Source organism: Cyprinodon variegatus, unplaced genomic scaffold (genome assembly GCF_000732505.1).
Source record: "Cyprinodon variegatus isolate N-32 unplaced genomic scaffold, C_variegatus-1.0 Scaffold68, whole genome shotgun sequence".
NCBI classification, from domain to species: Eukaryota; Metazoa; Chordata; class Actinopteri; order Cyprinodontiformes; family Cyprinodontidae; genus Cyprinodon; species Cyprinodon variegatus.
The window spans coordinates 1,198,460-1,212,949 of record NW_015150521.1 but is presented as its reverse complement, the minus strand read 5'-3'; the positions used below and the strand labels follow the sequence as shown (position 1 = coordinate 1,212,949).

Here is a 14,490-nt window from a genome sequence, read left to right as displayed (position 1 = left end):
TGTTTTTTAAAGAACCAAGCAAAAAAGCTGATCACCTTCAAGGCACTCCACAATTATACAGTAATTTGTCCAAAAGGGGATCCCATTTGACATTTCTTTGTTATAACTTTTTCTAATTGAAACAGCAATGGTTTTGGTTTTCATAAGCTGTAAGTCAACAAAACAAACAGATAAGACACTTAAATAAAAGTGAATTAAAATATTATTTTTAAGTGTTTCACATTTAGAATTGAAATTTCACATTTAGAATTGAAATTTATATATATAGTTTTTTTGTTTTTGTTTTGTTTTTTTATAAAACTATAATATATCTAGGTTCGGGTCTAAGTTTCAACAGTCTGTGAAGACATTGATTGACCATCCAAGTTTGCTATTTTCTTATTAATTCCGTTCACAGCTTGCCATACCCTTAGCGATGTGCCAATCAAGAGTGTTGCCCCGCCCCATAGCACGCTGCGTCGTAGTCATGGAGAATGCATTTCTCGCTCGTCCAATGGGAAGCGTCGCTGGACCCATGTGTGTATTGTTTAAACTGCTCAAAATCTGACCGACTTTCAAGCCTGATTAAACCTCTAACAAACAGCGGGTATGGCGGCTGCCGTGTCTCTCAGCACCACCTCTGGTACCGATGAAGGCTCAGACAGCGGGCCCACTCTTACTTCTCGACCAGTTAGTGCAAACCAAGACCTCGCTACCGATAAAGGAAACTTCATGGCCCGTGATACCAACTTCTACCCCGAATTCGAAACTGGGGAAGGAGACGCCACATCGGGCCGTGAATGTCAGCGAAGAGTGGAGGAGGATTTGACACCACTGAGCCTAGGGGACATTGAAAGCCGCCTGGAGAGGACCCGCCGGGAGTTTTACAACCGTAGAAAAATAATAATAAAAAATTTACCCCCAGATGTTACAAATCAGGTAAATGTGATTAAAAAATTGGTTGCAGTTTGAAATTTAGTCAAATTTTAACCCAGCTTCAATATGTCATGCTATAAACGTTAGCATAGGGAGCATTTAATTTATGCTGACGTGATGTGTTAACTTAATCTGCAGCTGTTTTTATTTTTTGTCAAAGAGTAATAGGTATTGTCCGTGGCTGTAAATGGGTTGTATAACCCGCGAATGTTCAAAAGGGAGGTAAATTAGGGGAGGTTACGGATGAGGAGATAATTGTTTGGTGGTCATCTGTGGCCTTTTGGCCTATCTGTGGCCATGATGTAGCCATTAGTAAATGCTTAGCAACTTTAACTTTTGGTTTTCCTAATTGAAGTTAACAAGACAAGGGACAGCATGTTGCTTATCTTTTACTATACCACCTAGCTGCCTCCGTCACAGTTCTTTTGTACTTTTTGTATATTTACTTATGATCTTTTTTTTTTTAGTTTGGAACGTGCCTGACTCTTGGGGAGCAGTAGGCCTCCGGGCAGTACCATTGTTCACAGTAGGGGGCGGGTGAGGGACAGTGAGTTCGAGTACGCTGCCCTATAACAAAAGATGGAAAGGGTGGAGACAAAAAGAGTCAGAAAATGCTAGAGAGCGTCAGTATTTGTTGGTGAATGGGCAAAAAAAAAAAAAAAAAACGATGCACAATTTCTGCCTCAACAATGAAGCAGTTGTCCCCCCCCCTTTCTCCCCACAGGTGCGCTGGTTTCACTGCGGACGTGAAAGGGTTAACTGCCAGGCTTAAATTCTCAATTTAAGGACATGTCACAGATTAATTTTCAGGACAGAACAATAGTTAATTCACTGTCGACCTGTGTTAATGCATGCATTTAAATATGTTGTGTAATTAATGTTATTTATCTCAAATATATATTCACAGGAGGTCCATGAGCTGTTGGGAAGCTATGATCTGAAGTATTGCTTTGTTGACAAATACAAGGGCACAGGTTGGTTTTTCTCTTCTTTTCCCTGTAAATGATACATTTAGGTTTAACCAGTGCTATAGTCCAGTGGATCATATGTGTTTGGACACATTTTAAAGGCTTAAATTCTAAGCTACTTCTATCAAACTTTAAAAGAATTTTGAAATTTACCAAGGTTTGAAAAAAAAATATTCATAAACATTTTTCTTTGTTGCTTCCATTTTTTTTTATATTACCATAGCTTAAAATAATCATTAGCTAAAGATATCTATAATAGACTAAATTTTTACGAAGCATTTGTCCATAATATTATTAAGGCATTTAGATTCTTATTAAGAATATGGCCTCTTTTAAAGTCTTGGGTGTTAAATTTTAGCTAGGAATTAAAAAAGAGAAAAAATAAAAACATATTCAGACATTGATTAAAATTAGAGCTGAAACAATAAGTGGGTTAATAGTGATTAATCGATTATTAAAATATGGTCAACTAGTTTAGTAATTGATTAATTGTTAACTGGAGTATACACATTAAAACATGCTTTTAGCATTTTGCATTTAAGAAAATAAAATGTTATTTGTCAATATGCTCTATCCACAACTCCTCAAGTGGAAAAATTTTAGTTTCACCTAGCTTAATTTCGTGAAAAATCTTCAAGGAACCTTCTGCCTCCGATTACTAATCAAAAAAATAATCGACAGATTTATTGATTTGCAAAATAATCGTGAGCTGCAGCCCTAATTAAGTTTTCATTTTTCTTTTCAATGTGGGTGGCTAAATACAAAAACTTACAGACTATAAAGTTGCTAATTATACCATAAGGAAGGTCAGATCAGGCCACCTAATTGTACTGACTTTGTACTTCATTGATATTGTTTGAATATATTAATGCAGTTTTCAAATACCTTTTAAATAAGTAAACCTACCTTTTACCATTTACTAGTTTTGACTTTCAGCCCAACAAATGTAGAGAATCTAATGTCTTCTCCAGAATATTCCCCTCACTGTCTTTCAATCTTTCCTATTATGGTGAAAGACCCAATTTAAATGGTCAGTATGTTCCAGTAATTCATTATTATGGGAGTCATAAACTCGCTTTGTCACGATTTCCCACTGCTTTGTCATAAATTCTAGTAAAGCTGTTTTATCAGTTTCTCTGTGAGCTGCATCCTTAAACCAGAAGAATAAATTTGATAAAACAAACTGAAGCTCTCCAGAGATGCTTTTCTTTTTCCTCCCCACAGCATGTCTCTAGAAAGCAGGGAATAATGATATTGGGGGAAATGAATAGAAGGGAAAATCTACTTCTGATAAGCTATTGTAAGCCCATTCATTCTTTTCCACAATATTAGAAGTCTGTCACATTGGCTATAGTAAAGGTCAACAATGCCGTCATTTATGAGGTCTTGATGTGGCTGTCAGGGACAGGGAGTCAGTTGTCACTCACTGTGAGTGCGCTGAGGTTGCACTGGCATACGAGACGTCTCCTGACATTTTGCCATTTGCATCGTCTCTTATCTGATAAGCTTAAGCGAAAACGGCGTCACTGATGGCTTTGCCGAATACATCTTTGGATATCTGGTTTATTATAAGGCCACAACTAACAATATTTTTGCAAATCAATTAATCTGTTGATTGTTATTTTTTTTTTTTTTTATTAATAATCGGATAGCTAGATTCTTTTCTTTTTATGAAATTAAACCAGGTGAAACTCAAACTTTTCCGCTTGACAATTTCTGGATAGAGCATTTTGACAGAATACATTTTTTTTAATCTTAAAATATAAAATGTTTATATATGTGTTTTATAATCTTGGTATAATTACTGCTCTAAGTGGGTTGCTCTGTCAGCTAAAGGCATGTTTTAGAGTCTCTATACTCCAGTTACTTAATTAGTTGACGATTTTTGAAATAATTAATCCTATTAACTGTTTCAGGCCTAGCTTGTTAGTATACACCACATTCTAATCATATTCATCTTCCCATTGCAGCATTTGTGACGCTCCTCAATGGTGATCAGGCCCAGTGCGCCATTAAAGAGTTCCACCAGATCATGCTACGGGACCGGGAGATCTCTGTGCAGCTGCAGCCGACAGACGCCCTGCTGTGCATCGCCAACCTGCCCCGGGCCTTCTCTCAGCAGCAGTTTGAAGAGCTGGTGCGCCCTTTTGGCAACCTTGAGCGCTGCTTCCTGGTTTACAGTGCCTCAACGGGCCATTCCAAAGGCTATGGCTTCGTGGAGTACATGAAAAAGGACTCGGCGGCCCGAGCTAAATCCGAGCTGTTGGGGAAGCAGCTGGGCTCCCGCATGCTCTACGTCCACTGGACTGAAGTGGGCTCGCTGACGTACCCGCAGCTGCACTCCAAATGCCTGTGTGTTGACCGGTTGCCCCCCAGCCTCCTGACCGCCCAGGATCTCCGGAACGCTCTGGCTGACACCCATGCACCGGTTTTCTGTCAGGTGGGTTTCAGTGTGGACTATCTAATGAGGTCTCACTCAAAAAATGAAGATCATGTTTATGTTATGTTTATTTTAATTATAAAACCTCCCTCTGACATGTCTTTTATCTGGTTTAGATCAGATTAGTCATTTAAAGATGAGTGAATATGAAAGGCTGGCATGTTTATTAGAAATCGGTCCTGAGGATAATGGGATTCATGTGCTTTATGGGATCTGATAGTTGCTAAAAGGGATGTTCTAAAGGAGTCCTCTGTGCTTGATCTTTAGCACCTTTTATCTTTACCTGGGATTTATTAATATGCTCAACTCAGTTTCTATAGCAATAGGGCCGACTGATTTGTAAAGACCAACTGGACCGACTGACTCCACAGGTTGTCCTTCAGCTTGTTACTCTAGAATAAGAGAGGGAGGGAGATCTTTTATCCTCCCTGTAAAATTTTCCTTTGCTTCTTTCCTCCATTGTGAATTTTTTTAATTTATTTTTTGGTGCTTTAAAGGGAACAGATTTTTGTTTAGTTTTGTCCATTTTAACAAGAAATAGCTGACTCGTTGCTGAATTTTGAGGTGTTGTGGCCACATCTTCAGGAAAAGGGAAAAAGAATATTGGAAACAAAACAAAAGCCTGTTGATACAAAGACTGGCACTGGTGTTCTGAATTGTTTTTACCTTTCGATTGTTTATGTTCCCTCTCTGTAGTTGGCTCAGGGACAAGATGGAAGTTTCAGACGTTTTGCCGTTCTAGAGTTTGCCACTGCGGAGATGGCTGAGGATGCCCAGCGAGTCGGAGATGGCAGGCTGATCGGTGGGACGCACATCAGGGTGTCCTTCTGTGCCCCCGGCCCTCCTGGAAGAAGCATGCTGGCTGCACTTATTGCTGCCCAAACCATGGTATTATGGCCACATTTCACTTACATTACTTTGTCTGTCTTTTCCTGTTTTGTGCTGATTTTGTGTTTTGGTTTGTTCCTACCTACAAGGCTGTGAACAGAGGTAAAGGCCTCCTTCCTGATCCCACAGTCATGCAGATTCTCTCAAGTCTTAATAATCCTGCCACCCTCAGGATGCTGCTCAACACTCTGGCACAGGGACACAAACAGGGTAAGGTTTTCTTAGCCTTTGCTCTTTTCCTGATTGATTTTTAAAATGATTTTATATTTGTTCTGCTGCCTTGGATCTTGATGGCCTTTCTTTGCAGGTCTTCTTGGAGCCCCTCCTGCACTGCCGCTGCTGGCCAACCCTGCCCTGTCAGCTGCCCTGCTGCAGCTGCTCCTTCAGAACCAGGCCAAGGCCCAGCAGGTACCGATACCTCTTGGCCTCTTCCCTGATAGGATCTATCCTCCTGCCCCTTCATCTTCTGTTTGATTCATCTTCACCCCACTCATGCAGGCCTTCTCCTCCTCTTCCTCTCTGTTCTGCTTCCCTGTGCTATTAGCAAGCCTTTCTGGGAAATCATCTTCTCTGGGCTCAGGTGCTGCACAGCAAAGAAAAAAAAAAACCCTCTAGTGTTTGGTGTGAGTGATAATGGTGTGTGAGGTGGAGGCTGAGGCTTGATGGGTTCAAGCCTTTTTGGGTAAAAGGGTTTAGATTTGTCCTGGCTGGTAAGCTCTCTCTTGAAAAGTGAGGAATTTGTTATTTTGTGTGGAGTGATGCTGTGGGTGTGCTTTATATGAACTGATTTAAAAAAAAAAAATGTTTGAGGGGAAATATTGGTGAGTGAATTCCAGCACTGATTTAGTTTGCTGAGCCGTTTTTCTCTGAGCTTTCCAGCCAGGCTGAGTGACCCTGTGATAACACTGATCTGTCCTTGGGCCAGCAGGCAGGACTCATCGGGGACAATCCTCTGGCTGCTCTGCCCGTCCAGCAGGGAGTCCATCTGCTTGGAGATATCCCTCAAGGTTTGGCATCTTTTACTTCCAGCCTGAGCTCCCAGAGCCACTAATGACATGTTTTTGCTTTTCATCTGATTATAAACATCTGTATCCTCTAAATAATGCATCAACCTAGATTTAGGCGTCACCATTCTATACCTTTTGGCCTCTAAAATGTCTGTATTTATTGTGATATTTTTGTTGAACAAATCAAAGTGGAAACATTTTCTTTCATTGAGGTGGAAAGAAATATAGTTTGCAAGCTTTAAAAATTTCATGAAGCTCTGTTGAGTCACCTGTAAAGGTTTTTCACATCTGCAGTTGATCTTGATATTGCCATTAACCCAAATTAGCCAGTTTGATAAGAAGGGCAATAATTGGGAACAACCAACTTCATTGACCAGTTACTGCATATTAGCTTTCTGTTTCCAAGACTGGACCATTAAAAAAGAAAATAAAAAATTGTAGGCCCCCTTTTTTGCTCCCGATTCCAATATGTTAATTTTAATATCTGCAGGTCATACTTACACTTCTGATGAGCAAAGTTCTGTTTGCTTTAATGTTGTCATCATTACTGATGTCATAAACTGTTCCCTAAAACCATGTATATGTAAGAATGTATTAATTTATTTCCCAAAAGGAATCTTGAGATCAGTATATGGTCAGAAAGGAACTCATAAAAACAGCATATCATTGTGTTTACTAGGGTTAATAGGGTAATTAATAAGATTTTCACTATTCCGATTCCCTTATTGATTCTGTGAAATGATTCCATTCTCTTATCGATTCTGTGAAACGGTGAACTTGGAAAGTGCACAGTGACATTCAACCACCTTCACCTGGGACGTTCCATTTCTGCCTGCTTTGGCAAAAACAGAAGGCAGCGAAGGGGAGCTGCCAGCCTCTGAGCCAGCCAGGCTACCCGTATCGTCAGTCATCTAACTCTAATGGCGAAGGCATCCGTTTAATGAAAAAGGATTACAATTTGGCGAAATAGACTCATCTCCCCCTGATTTAAATAAACGAGCGTCACCTTTATCTCGCTCCCTGAACTATGGAGCAACTTCGTAGCCTTTTTAATAACCCCAAAGAGAGGTAGGAAACTTGTTTATTTTCAGAAATCGCATATGATTTACTAGGAACCACATTAAGCACAGGCAGTGATATAAAACTAGCTACTTACCATCAGAGTTGCCTTCAATGCTGGTCGTAACTTTAGCTTCTGTCCGAAAGCATCAAAAACAAGGCATTCGTTAAAATGTATGCAGTGTTGTGTGCGCAGGTGTTTCTGCATGTTTGATGTATTTCCTCCCGCGGATGTTATTGCCACTTTACGTCCAAACTTTATATCGGTTTACCCGATGGGATACCATTTTCTTTTTTTTGTTTTGCTTTTCTAGACTTAAGCCTGGTCACGTCGTACTTGCTTGATGAATGCTGTGTGTTTAACTTGGGTATTAAAGGTGACGTAATTTGCGTAAACACCATGACATAAGTGGTGCTGCTTTGAACCGTTAAAAGAGAATCATCAAGTGTGCTCCCAAACGGTGCCATGGAATTGGAACACACAAATCGAAGACTTCTACTTGAGGCTCAAAAGTCAACCCGGATGCAGAGTTTGGAGGATTTTTTTTAAGCCTTCGAACTTTAAACATTTGGTGTTTGCTGTTAGGGTGCTGACAGGGTATGACCCCGAGAAAAAACTCTATGCCAGAGCATCACTTGCCCTCAGGCTTAGATACCACCTTAAGAAAATCTGCAGCATCATTGAGCGCAATGCCCAGGGTTTTAGCGATACTAAAGCTATGAAGTCTTGTCAAATTTTCCTCTCCTTGTATCACAAAAAAATGACAAAGCAGAAAACCTCCTGTGGGTTATTGAATATCAAAGACATTAAGAGGGGAAAAAGCAAATGAGGTGCCATCTGTTCAAGATGTGAAACGTCTGCATTACTATCTGGAGACGGTTCATCAGGCTACAGACAAGAAGCTTCGTGAGAAAGAAGATGTGAGGACTTTGAGTTTTCGATTCCTATCCCTAGTGTTTACAAGATGAATCCTGAAAACAAAAATATACAAATCTAAGTTTTTAAATGGAATGTATTGATAAAATCAAAGACGGATGCCCTGCCATATAATAGATTTTTAACCCAGATTAAATTATAAAAACAGACTATATATCCACTCCGACAGATCAGCCCAATTTATGACATTGAAATAGAATTTTCTTCAATATCTGTACAGACTTTAATATTGGGTTCTGCACCTCTAGTCATTTGTAATTGAATAGTGTTTTTTATTATTGCAAATTACTGTTTGAAGCATAGCTGTTGTATTAACTTGCATGTAATAATTTATTTTGTAATATTGTATCTGGGTAAAATTTCTCAGCAGCAGATTCTAACGCCAGACATGAATGTTATTCCCCAAAATGCTAAAGGTCACAGGGAGCAAAGATTCGCTAAAAAGAAGAAAATGAACACATTGGAAAACATTCTATTTTTTTAACTCTAAAATTGCTCCATGAAATGAAACTCTTCCATCAGCATTTTTGTTTTACATTTAGTGACTGGATGAACACTTAATGACTCATCTTTTTCTATTCTTTTTAAGTGCATAGAGCTTTAAATCAGAATGAACTGAATGTGTGGTTCTAAAATAGAAAACTTACTGGTACAATTCTTTAAAAAAAAAAAAAAAAAAGTTTTAAGGATCTGTCTTTAAAAAAAAAAAAAAAAAAAAGTTTTAAGGATCTGTCTTTAATCCAGAAGTCTACATTTCTAATTTGAAAGTAGGTCTGTTCCACAGTCGGAAAATCTTTAACTTGTTTCATTATTTGTGGAGCCTATAGATAAAACCCTACCACTATTGAAGTTAAATTAAGTACATAAACCTTACTTTTTCTGAAATCTGATGGTAATGAAGAGCTGAGATCCACCTCAGGTTGGCTTTCCATTCGCCATTTTTCTTGCCAACATTAAAGCCTTGAACTGCAGAGCCAATGTCTGTCAGTTCTTTCAGCAGATCCTCCATCAGAGGTTTGGTAGAATCACATAAAGATGCACAATTTGCTTCAACTGCATTTGTTTTGTTGGTCCATCACATATGATCACATTTCCACACATTGTTAAAATGTTACATGTGACAGGATGGAGCCACAGATATCAGAGTATTAATTTTTTTCTTAAAGTCCAGTACTTCTGTAGTACCTTTTTATTTGTTTGCCAGCATGTATCCTAATTGGTATTTGGTGGGGATTGATGTTTCTGTAGGTGGTGTAGTCCCAGGCCTGGGTCTGCAGTCAGATGGTGTGCCCTCACTGAAACCAGCGCCGCCTGGCAGAGGCCCGACAAGGGAGCAGGATTCCCCCACGTCGGCGTGCAGCTTCCCTCAGACACCTTCTCCCACCCTACCAGGCATTTCCTTACCCCTGATGGGTGGCATGATGGGGGCAGATGGTCCCGCAGCGCAAGGGGTATGTTTCCAAATCATTTGCATAAATATATATTTTTTTTTATCTCTGAGCAAGAAGTAAATAAAAGCCCTTCTCCTCACTTCTAGGTAACTATGCTGGGCGATCTTCCTAAAGAGAGGAACCTTCCACAGAGTACCTTCCTCAATGTCAACAATGTTTTTCCTTCAGGTGAGATGATGTATATATTATTCCCCCCCACCCTCTCCTTACAGTAGATTTGAAAGTCTGTGTCAGGTGCTGAATCTACTCTTATCCTCCTCTGCCTCAAAAACAGCAAGTAGCAGACCTCACCCCTACAGGAAAAGACCAACACTAAGTAATGTGTCCAATCAGCACATGCAGCCGAGTTATAACCTCCGCTTCCAGGAATCCTACAGCTCACAGTATCCTCCTCTGCACCAGGTTACCATCTTTTACTGTCTTGTCGGTTGCGTTTGACATGAATAGATGATGCTTCACTACTTCTGGGTGTCCTTGCGCATTATTACCCAATTACTGCTTGATATGATGTAATCTGGTCTGATGCCCATCTGCTGCTTCTCCTCAGGACGCCTTGGCATACTTGTATGAACAGCGGGAGAACCTTGATGTCGGCGCCTTGGCAGGATTTGGTCAGCAGGTAGTGCGTGTTTGTGTTAATCCGTGTTCTGCCTTTTTTACACTGGATCTTAAATTGTTTTTTTTTTACCATCCAGGTAAATTCATGGCCATTATTAGTTAATTTGTATTTTGTTTGGATCTCCACAGCTTCAGCCAGACTACTGCGAACCATTTTCTCAAAGCACTTATCCAAGCAGCGCACCCCTCTCCTCTTACTTCAGCTCAGGACCGGAAGCTTCCAGCAATGGCCCCCTCCCTTCAACCCACCTCAACAAGGTAATCAGTGAAACTTGATTCGTTTCCATTTAAAGCATTGATTACCCGTCTGTGCTTGGAAAAATAAAAGGAGGGAGTTGGGGCGTTTCATGATCACACTTTTAAGAAGAAGTCAGTAAGAAATGTTTGCCTACAGGCTGTTGGGATGCCCCCTGGAAGCCACGGTGCCCACTACCCTCCAGGCCTGGGGAATGTTATGAAGGTAAGTGGGAGATTACCTTTTCTCCACGTGTGTTGGACCTACAAGGAACTTTTCTTAATCACTCTTTTTTTATTATTATTCTAGACGCCAGCAAGCAGCCAGAAGCGTTTATTTTCCCGGCTGATCCCGTCTCCGGAGCCAAGCCCAGAGGGAGGCTATGTGGGCCAGCACTCCCAGGGACTCGGGGGTCACTATGCAGACTCCTATCTAAAGCGTAAGCGTATATTCTGAGTATTGAAAGTTTAGGTGTTTTGTATTCAGAACAAAGCAGCATGTCCTGCAAAAGATGCAAAGCCCCAATAGTCGTCCTTGGATTTACCTCTGCGAGTGACCCCTGGGGGGCGCCAGGGAGTGCATTCTGTTGTCTGGACAGTGGGAACTTTTTATGGTGTGAATTTAACTTGTTTTTGTTCTTCTCTGATCCATTTGTGTGTTTATATTTTTTATGATTTTACTGTTTTGTAAATTAACTTTTTAATTTTGAGCTTATGTTTATTTTGTACAGTGAAAAAAAAAAATTAGTAGCAATTGTTTTTTTGTTTTTTTCATTTTTTATGATTCATGCATGAAGTGTGATGTGCTAGCTAAAGGTTGTTTTGGCCAGTTAATGGTGCTGCTTCTGTCTACACTTTCCAAAGGGACATGAAAGTATTAAAAAAAATCTTTTATCTCTGGGTCTGCTTTTTTAAATGGCCTTTATTGTAAAAAGTTAAACTTTTTTTTTTTTTTTCTTTTTCTATTCCTACCATTTTTTTTTTCTCTGCAAAACTTGTTTCAGGAAGCATTTGTTTTGTTTTTTTCTTCTTTGCTCTACATGCAGCTTTCCATCCACCAGTGATAAGTTGTATGTGCCCTGTCATAAAACAGGGCTTTATGATTTTTGGGGACGTTTTCTGAGATTGTTTTTCACATTGTTCATCTTGTTGCTCCAACATGTCTCAACGGTCTGTTTTCAGCACTGGTTGTCCACCTGGGAGGGCACAGGTCTCTGTCCTAACCTGTTCTCACCTGTAAAAGTTTGTTTCTTACTCATCTCTACACATATCTTTATTTTTTCGGGGGTTATTACCATCAGGAAAAAAAAATTAACGACCACCTTATTGGTATAAATTGGTGGATGGGGAAGATGGGCTGATAAACTCTGGATGAGCTTTAATAAAGGAGGCAGCCTGTGTTTTATTCTGCCCGGAAACATGCTAATAGAGGCAAGTCCCAGATTAGTCTGTAACATGGCTGTCCCCTTTTTCCTTTAAGTAATTTATGGTTGACAGTTTGATTGTGAAAACCCATTACCTCTGACTTCTGCTCTAAAAGCAGCCATACTTGAGCCTTAATGTTGTTTTACGTTGTAATCACCCGATGCTGTTGGCTTCCATCTACTTTTTCCATTTATCTGCTGTGTAAATAGTTAAAGCTTGATTTCTTTTTAGAGTCCTGAACGTGCCATTTTTCCCCCCACACTTATATGCAGTCAGGTTTTTTTTATTTATTTTTTTTTTTGTTAATGAATGGATTTTCCTGGTTTTTGTTTTGGTTATTTCCTGTATGTTTGAAAAACTGACGTTTTACAGAATGGCTCCACAGTAGACTGTTCATGTTGTGTATGGACCAAGAGATGCAGCTGTTCTGTGTGCTCATAGGCTAATTATAAATGGTTAAGCGTTCACTGCTGTCTTCTCATCTTTACCACCATGATCGTCTCTGCATGTTTGTGTGATGTGTGCAAGTAAATGTTATTTAAAGCAATTAGAGTTTGACTGATTATTTCAAAAGTTGATAAGCTGTTTATATAGATGGAAGTAGCAGGAATTGAGGCATCGCTACATGTGTAATGCTAATCATTAATTGAAATTAGTGGGAATAAAATTATCTAAAAGCTCAAATCCAGTAGGTTACACTTTCCACTGCCTCTGCAAATGTTCAAAGTGCTAAGCAATGAATTTCTAAAGTGTTTTAATAGATGCAGTGTAGAAATATATCCAGAATTGGAGCATATTTCCCCAGTTTATATCTTTAAACATTTGCAGATGTGCAGACAGGTCTATAAACCCATACCAGCCTGTGATACTGAACTGATAACAAGCTAGGTGGTTCCCTCTTGACAGAAATTTTGATGTGACTGACTGAAAAAAAACAATTTGCTATCCTATCCAAGACTGTTTTTTTTAGCAAATCTTTGCACTAGAAAATGCAGCATTTCTTAGTCTTTTACTTTTTCTTCTGCTTAGCTTTAACAGAAACGCAGCTTCTGGAATCGTGTCTAATAGTGTAGACCAACCGCCCTTTGGAGGTAAAAGAAAACCCAAGCACTTTTATAAATTGTTTATATTTAATAAGTTATATAAAATTTGTTTAATACTAAAATGGTTTATTTCAGTTAATCCTTTCAGTCTGACTCTTATCTATAAACCTGCTTTTTTTCTTTTTACCACATTCATTGTAAAATGACATAAAAGGAAGCAATGAATAATTATTTACACACTAAAATCTTCCGACTTTTCCATTTTTACAGCAGAATCACAAATGGACAGGCCCCCTTCCTCAGGGTCTCAGTGCTGTCCTAGTGGGGTCCGTCATGCAATGGGTTGCTTATGTTCTGGTCTGAGGGCGGCTCGCCTTACAAATGCAACATGGCACCAGTCACAACAGGCCAACACAATAAATGAAATACTTTGCCCGGTGATCCACTGTTTGCCCTTGGATCTTCTTCTCTCCTGGATGAATGGCAAAGGACTGATACTGCTTCTGTCTGCTGTCTAGACTTTATGTGATGTTTATACATTTTGCTGCAGTCTAGAAGAATTTCCATTTGGCAGTTATTAAAGTAGAAATTTCGTTTTTTGTTAATATTGATTTATTGTAATTAATAGGTTTCATAAATTCAGCCTGTATTTTACACAACATACAATTTCAGGTTGTATGTCCAACCAAAATTGTAATGGTTCCTATTTCATAATATGTACAAGAATTGCTTCATTAATCTCAAACTAAGTTCTACATATTGTCTGATTCATGTGGCATTAGAAGGTTTAGGTATTTTTACTCCAGGAATCTGGATTCTGAGCTAAATCTGATCAGAGCTGCAGCACAAATAATCAGTTGCCATGAATAGTTACTTTTTTTAAATGCATATTTATTTGATCTTTTTTTGACAAAATTTTAATCTACTTTCCTTTAAAATCCTATGTGAAAGGAGAGTCATCGGGTTGAAGTAGGCAGCAGTACTTGTGTCAGTTTATGATTGCTTGATTCTAAAGTGTCTTACTGCTAAATTATACAACTTTTCACACAGTATTTCAAGTAAGGTTACAATAACATGGGTTGAAAGTCTAAAATGGTTCATTGTCAACTGCAGCAGCGTAAGTGTTGCGCTCTGAAATTGGACTTGAAGGTTCCTGCTTTGATGCCTCCCTGCTGCTGTGCACTCCCTCCCTGATACCAGGAGCTCTAGCAGCATTACTGCTGCTCACCATACTCACAGTTTTTACACTCAGTTTGTTATACTGTACCTAATATATCTCCTACATTTGGTGCTTTAGAAATAACCTTTGATATTCCTTATAGTCATAGATGTTCCTACTCGTGTATATATATCAATCTTCTGCAAATTCAGCACTAAGTCTTCATGTCATCATCAGTGTTCTATAATAAAAATGTGCTCCTGATCGACAGGTTCCTGTTATGCTCTTTTATTTTTCTTTATTTTGTGGCTCTCTGTGACAGACAGCATTAGAGAAAGAAAGAAGC

At 39.2% G+C, this 14,490-nt stretch overlaps 1 protein-coding gene across 3 annotated transcripts; it reads left to right on the top strand.

The window, feature by feature from the left end:
- Positions 1 to 525: 525 nt before the first annotated feature.
- Positions 526 to 14,372, top strand: raver1 (ribonucleoprotein, PTB-binding 1). 3 transcript variants are annotated; one of them, XM_015372114.1, is made up of 16 exons: positions 526 to 918; positions 1,823 to 1,889; positions 3,854 to 4,323; positions 5,020 to 5,211; positions 5,301 to 5,421; positions 5,519 to 5,619; positions 6,137 to 6,218; positions 9,463 to 9,665; positions 9,752 to 9,833; positions 9,940 to 10,067; positions 10,213 to 10,284; positions 10,413 to 10,541; positions 10,678 to 10,743; positions 10,828 to 10,957; positions 12,972 to 13,033; positions 13,256 to 14,372. In XM_015372114.1, exons 1-15 carry the CDS (start codon positions 589 to 591, stop codon positions 13,013 to 13,015), a joined length of 2,217 nt encoding a protein of 738 aa, XP_015227600.1. In that variant the 5' UTR covers positions 526 to 588; the 3' UTR covers positions 13,016 to 13,033; positions 13,256 to 14,372. The 3 variants fall into 3 exon arrangements, with proteins under 3 accessions (XP_015227600.1, XP_015227601.1, XP_015227602.1); XM_015372115.1 differs by having other exon boundaries at positions 527 to 918; positions 6,140 to 6,218; XM_015372116.1 differs by lacking the exons at positions 12,972 to 13,033; positions 13,256 to 14,372 and having other exon boundaries at positions 527 to 918; positions 10,828 to 12,407.
- Positions 14,373 to 14,490: the final 118 nt, after the last annotated feature.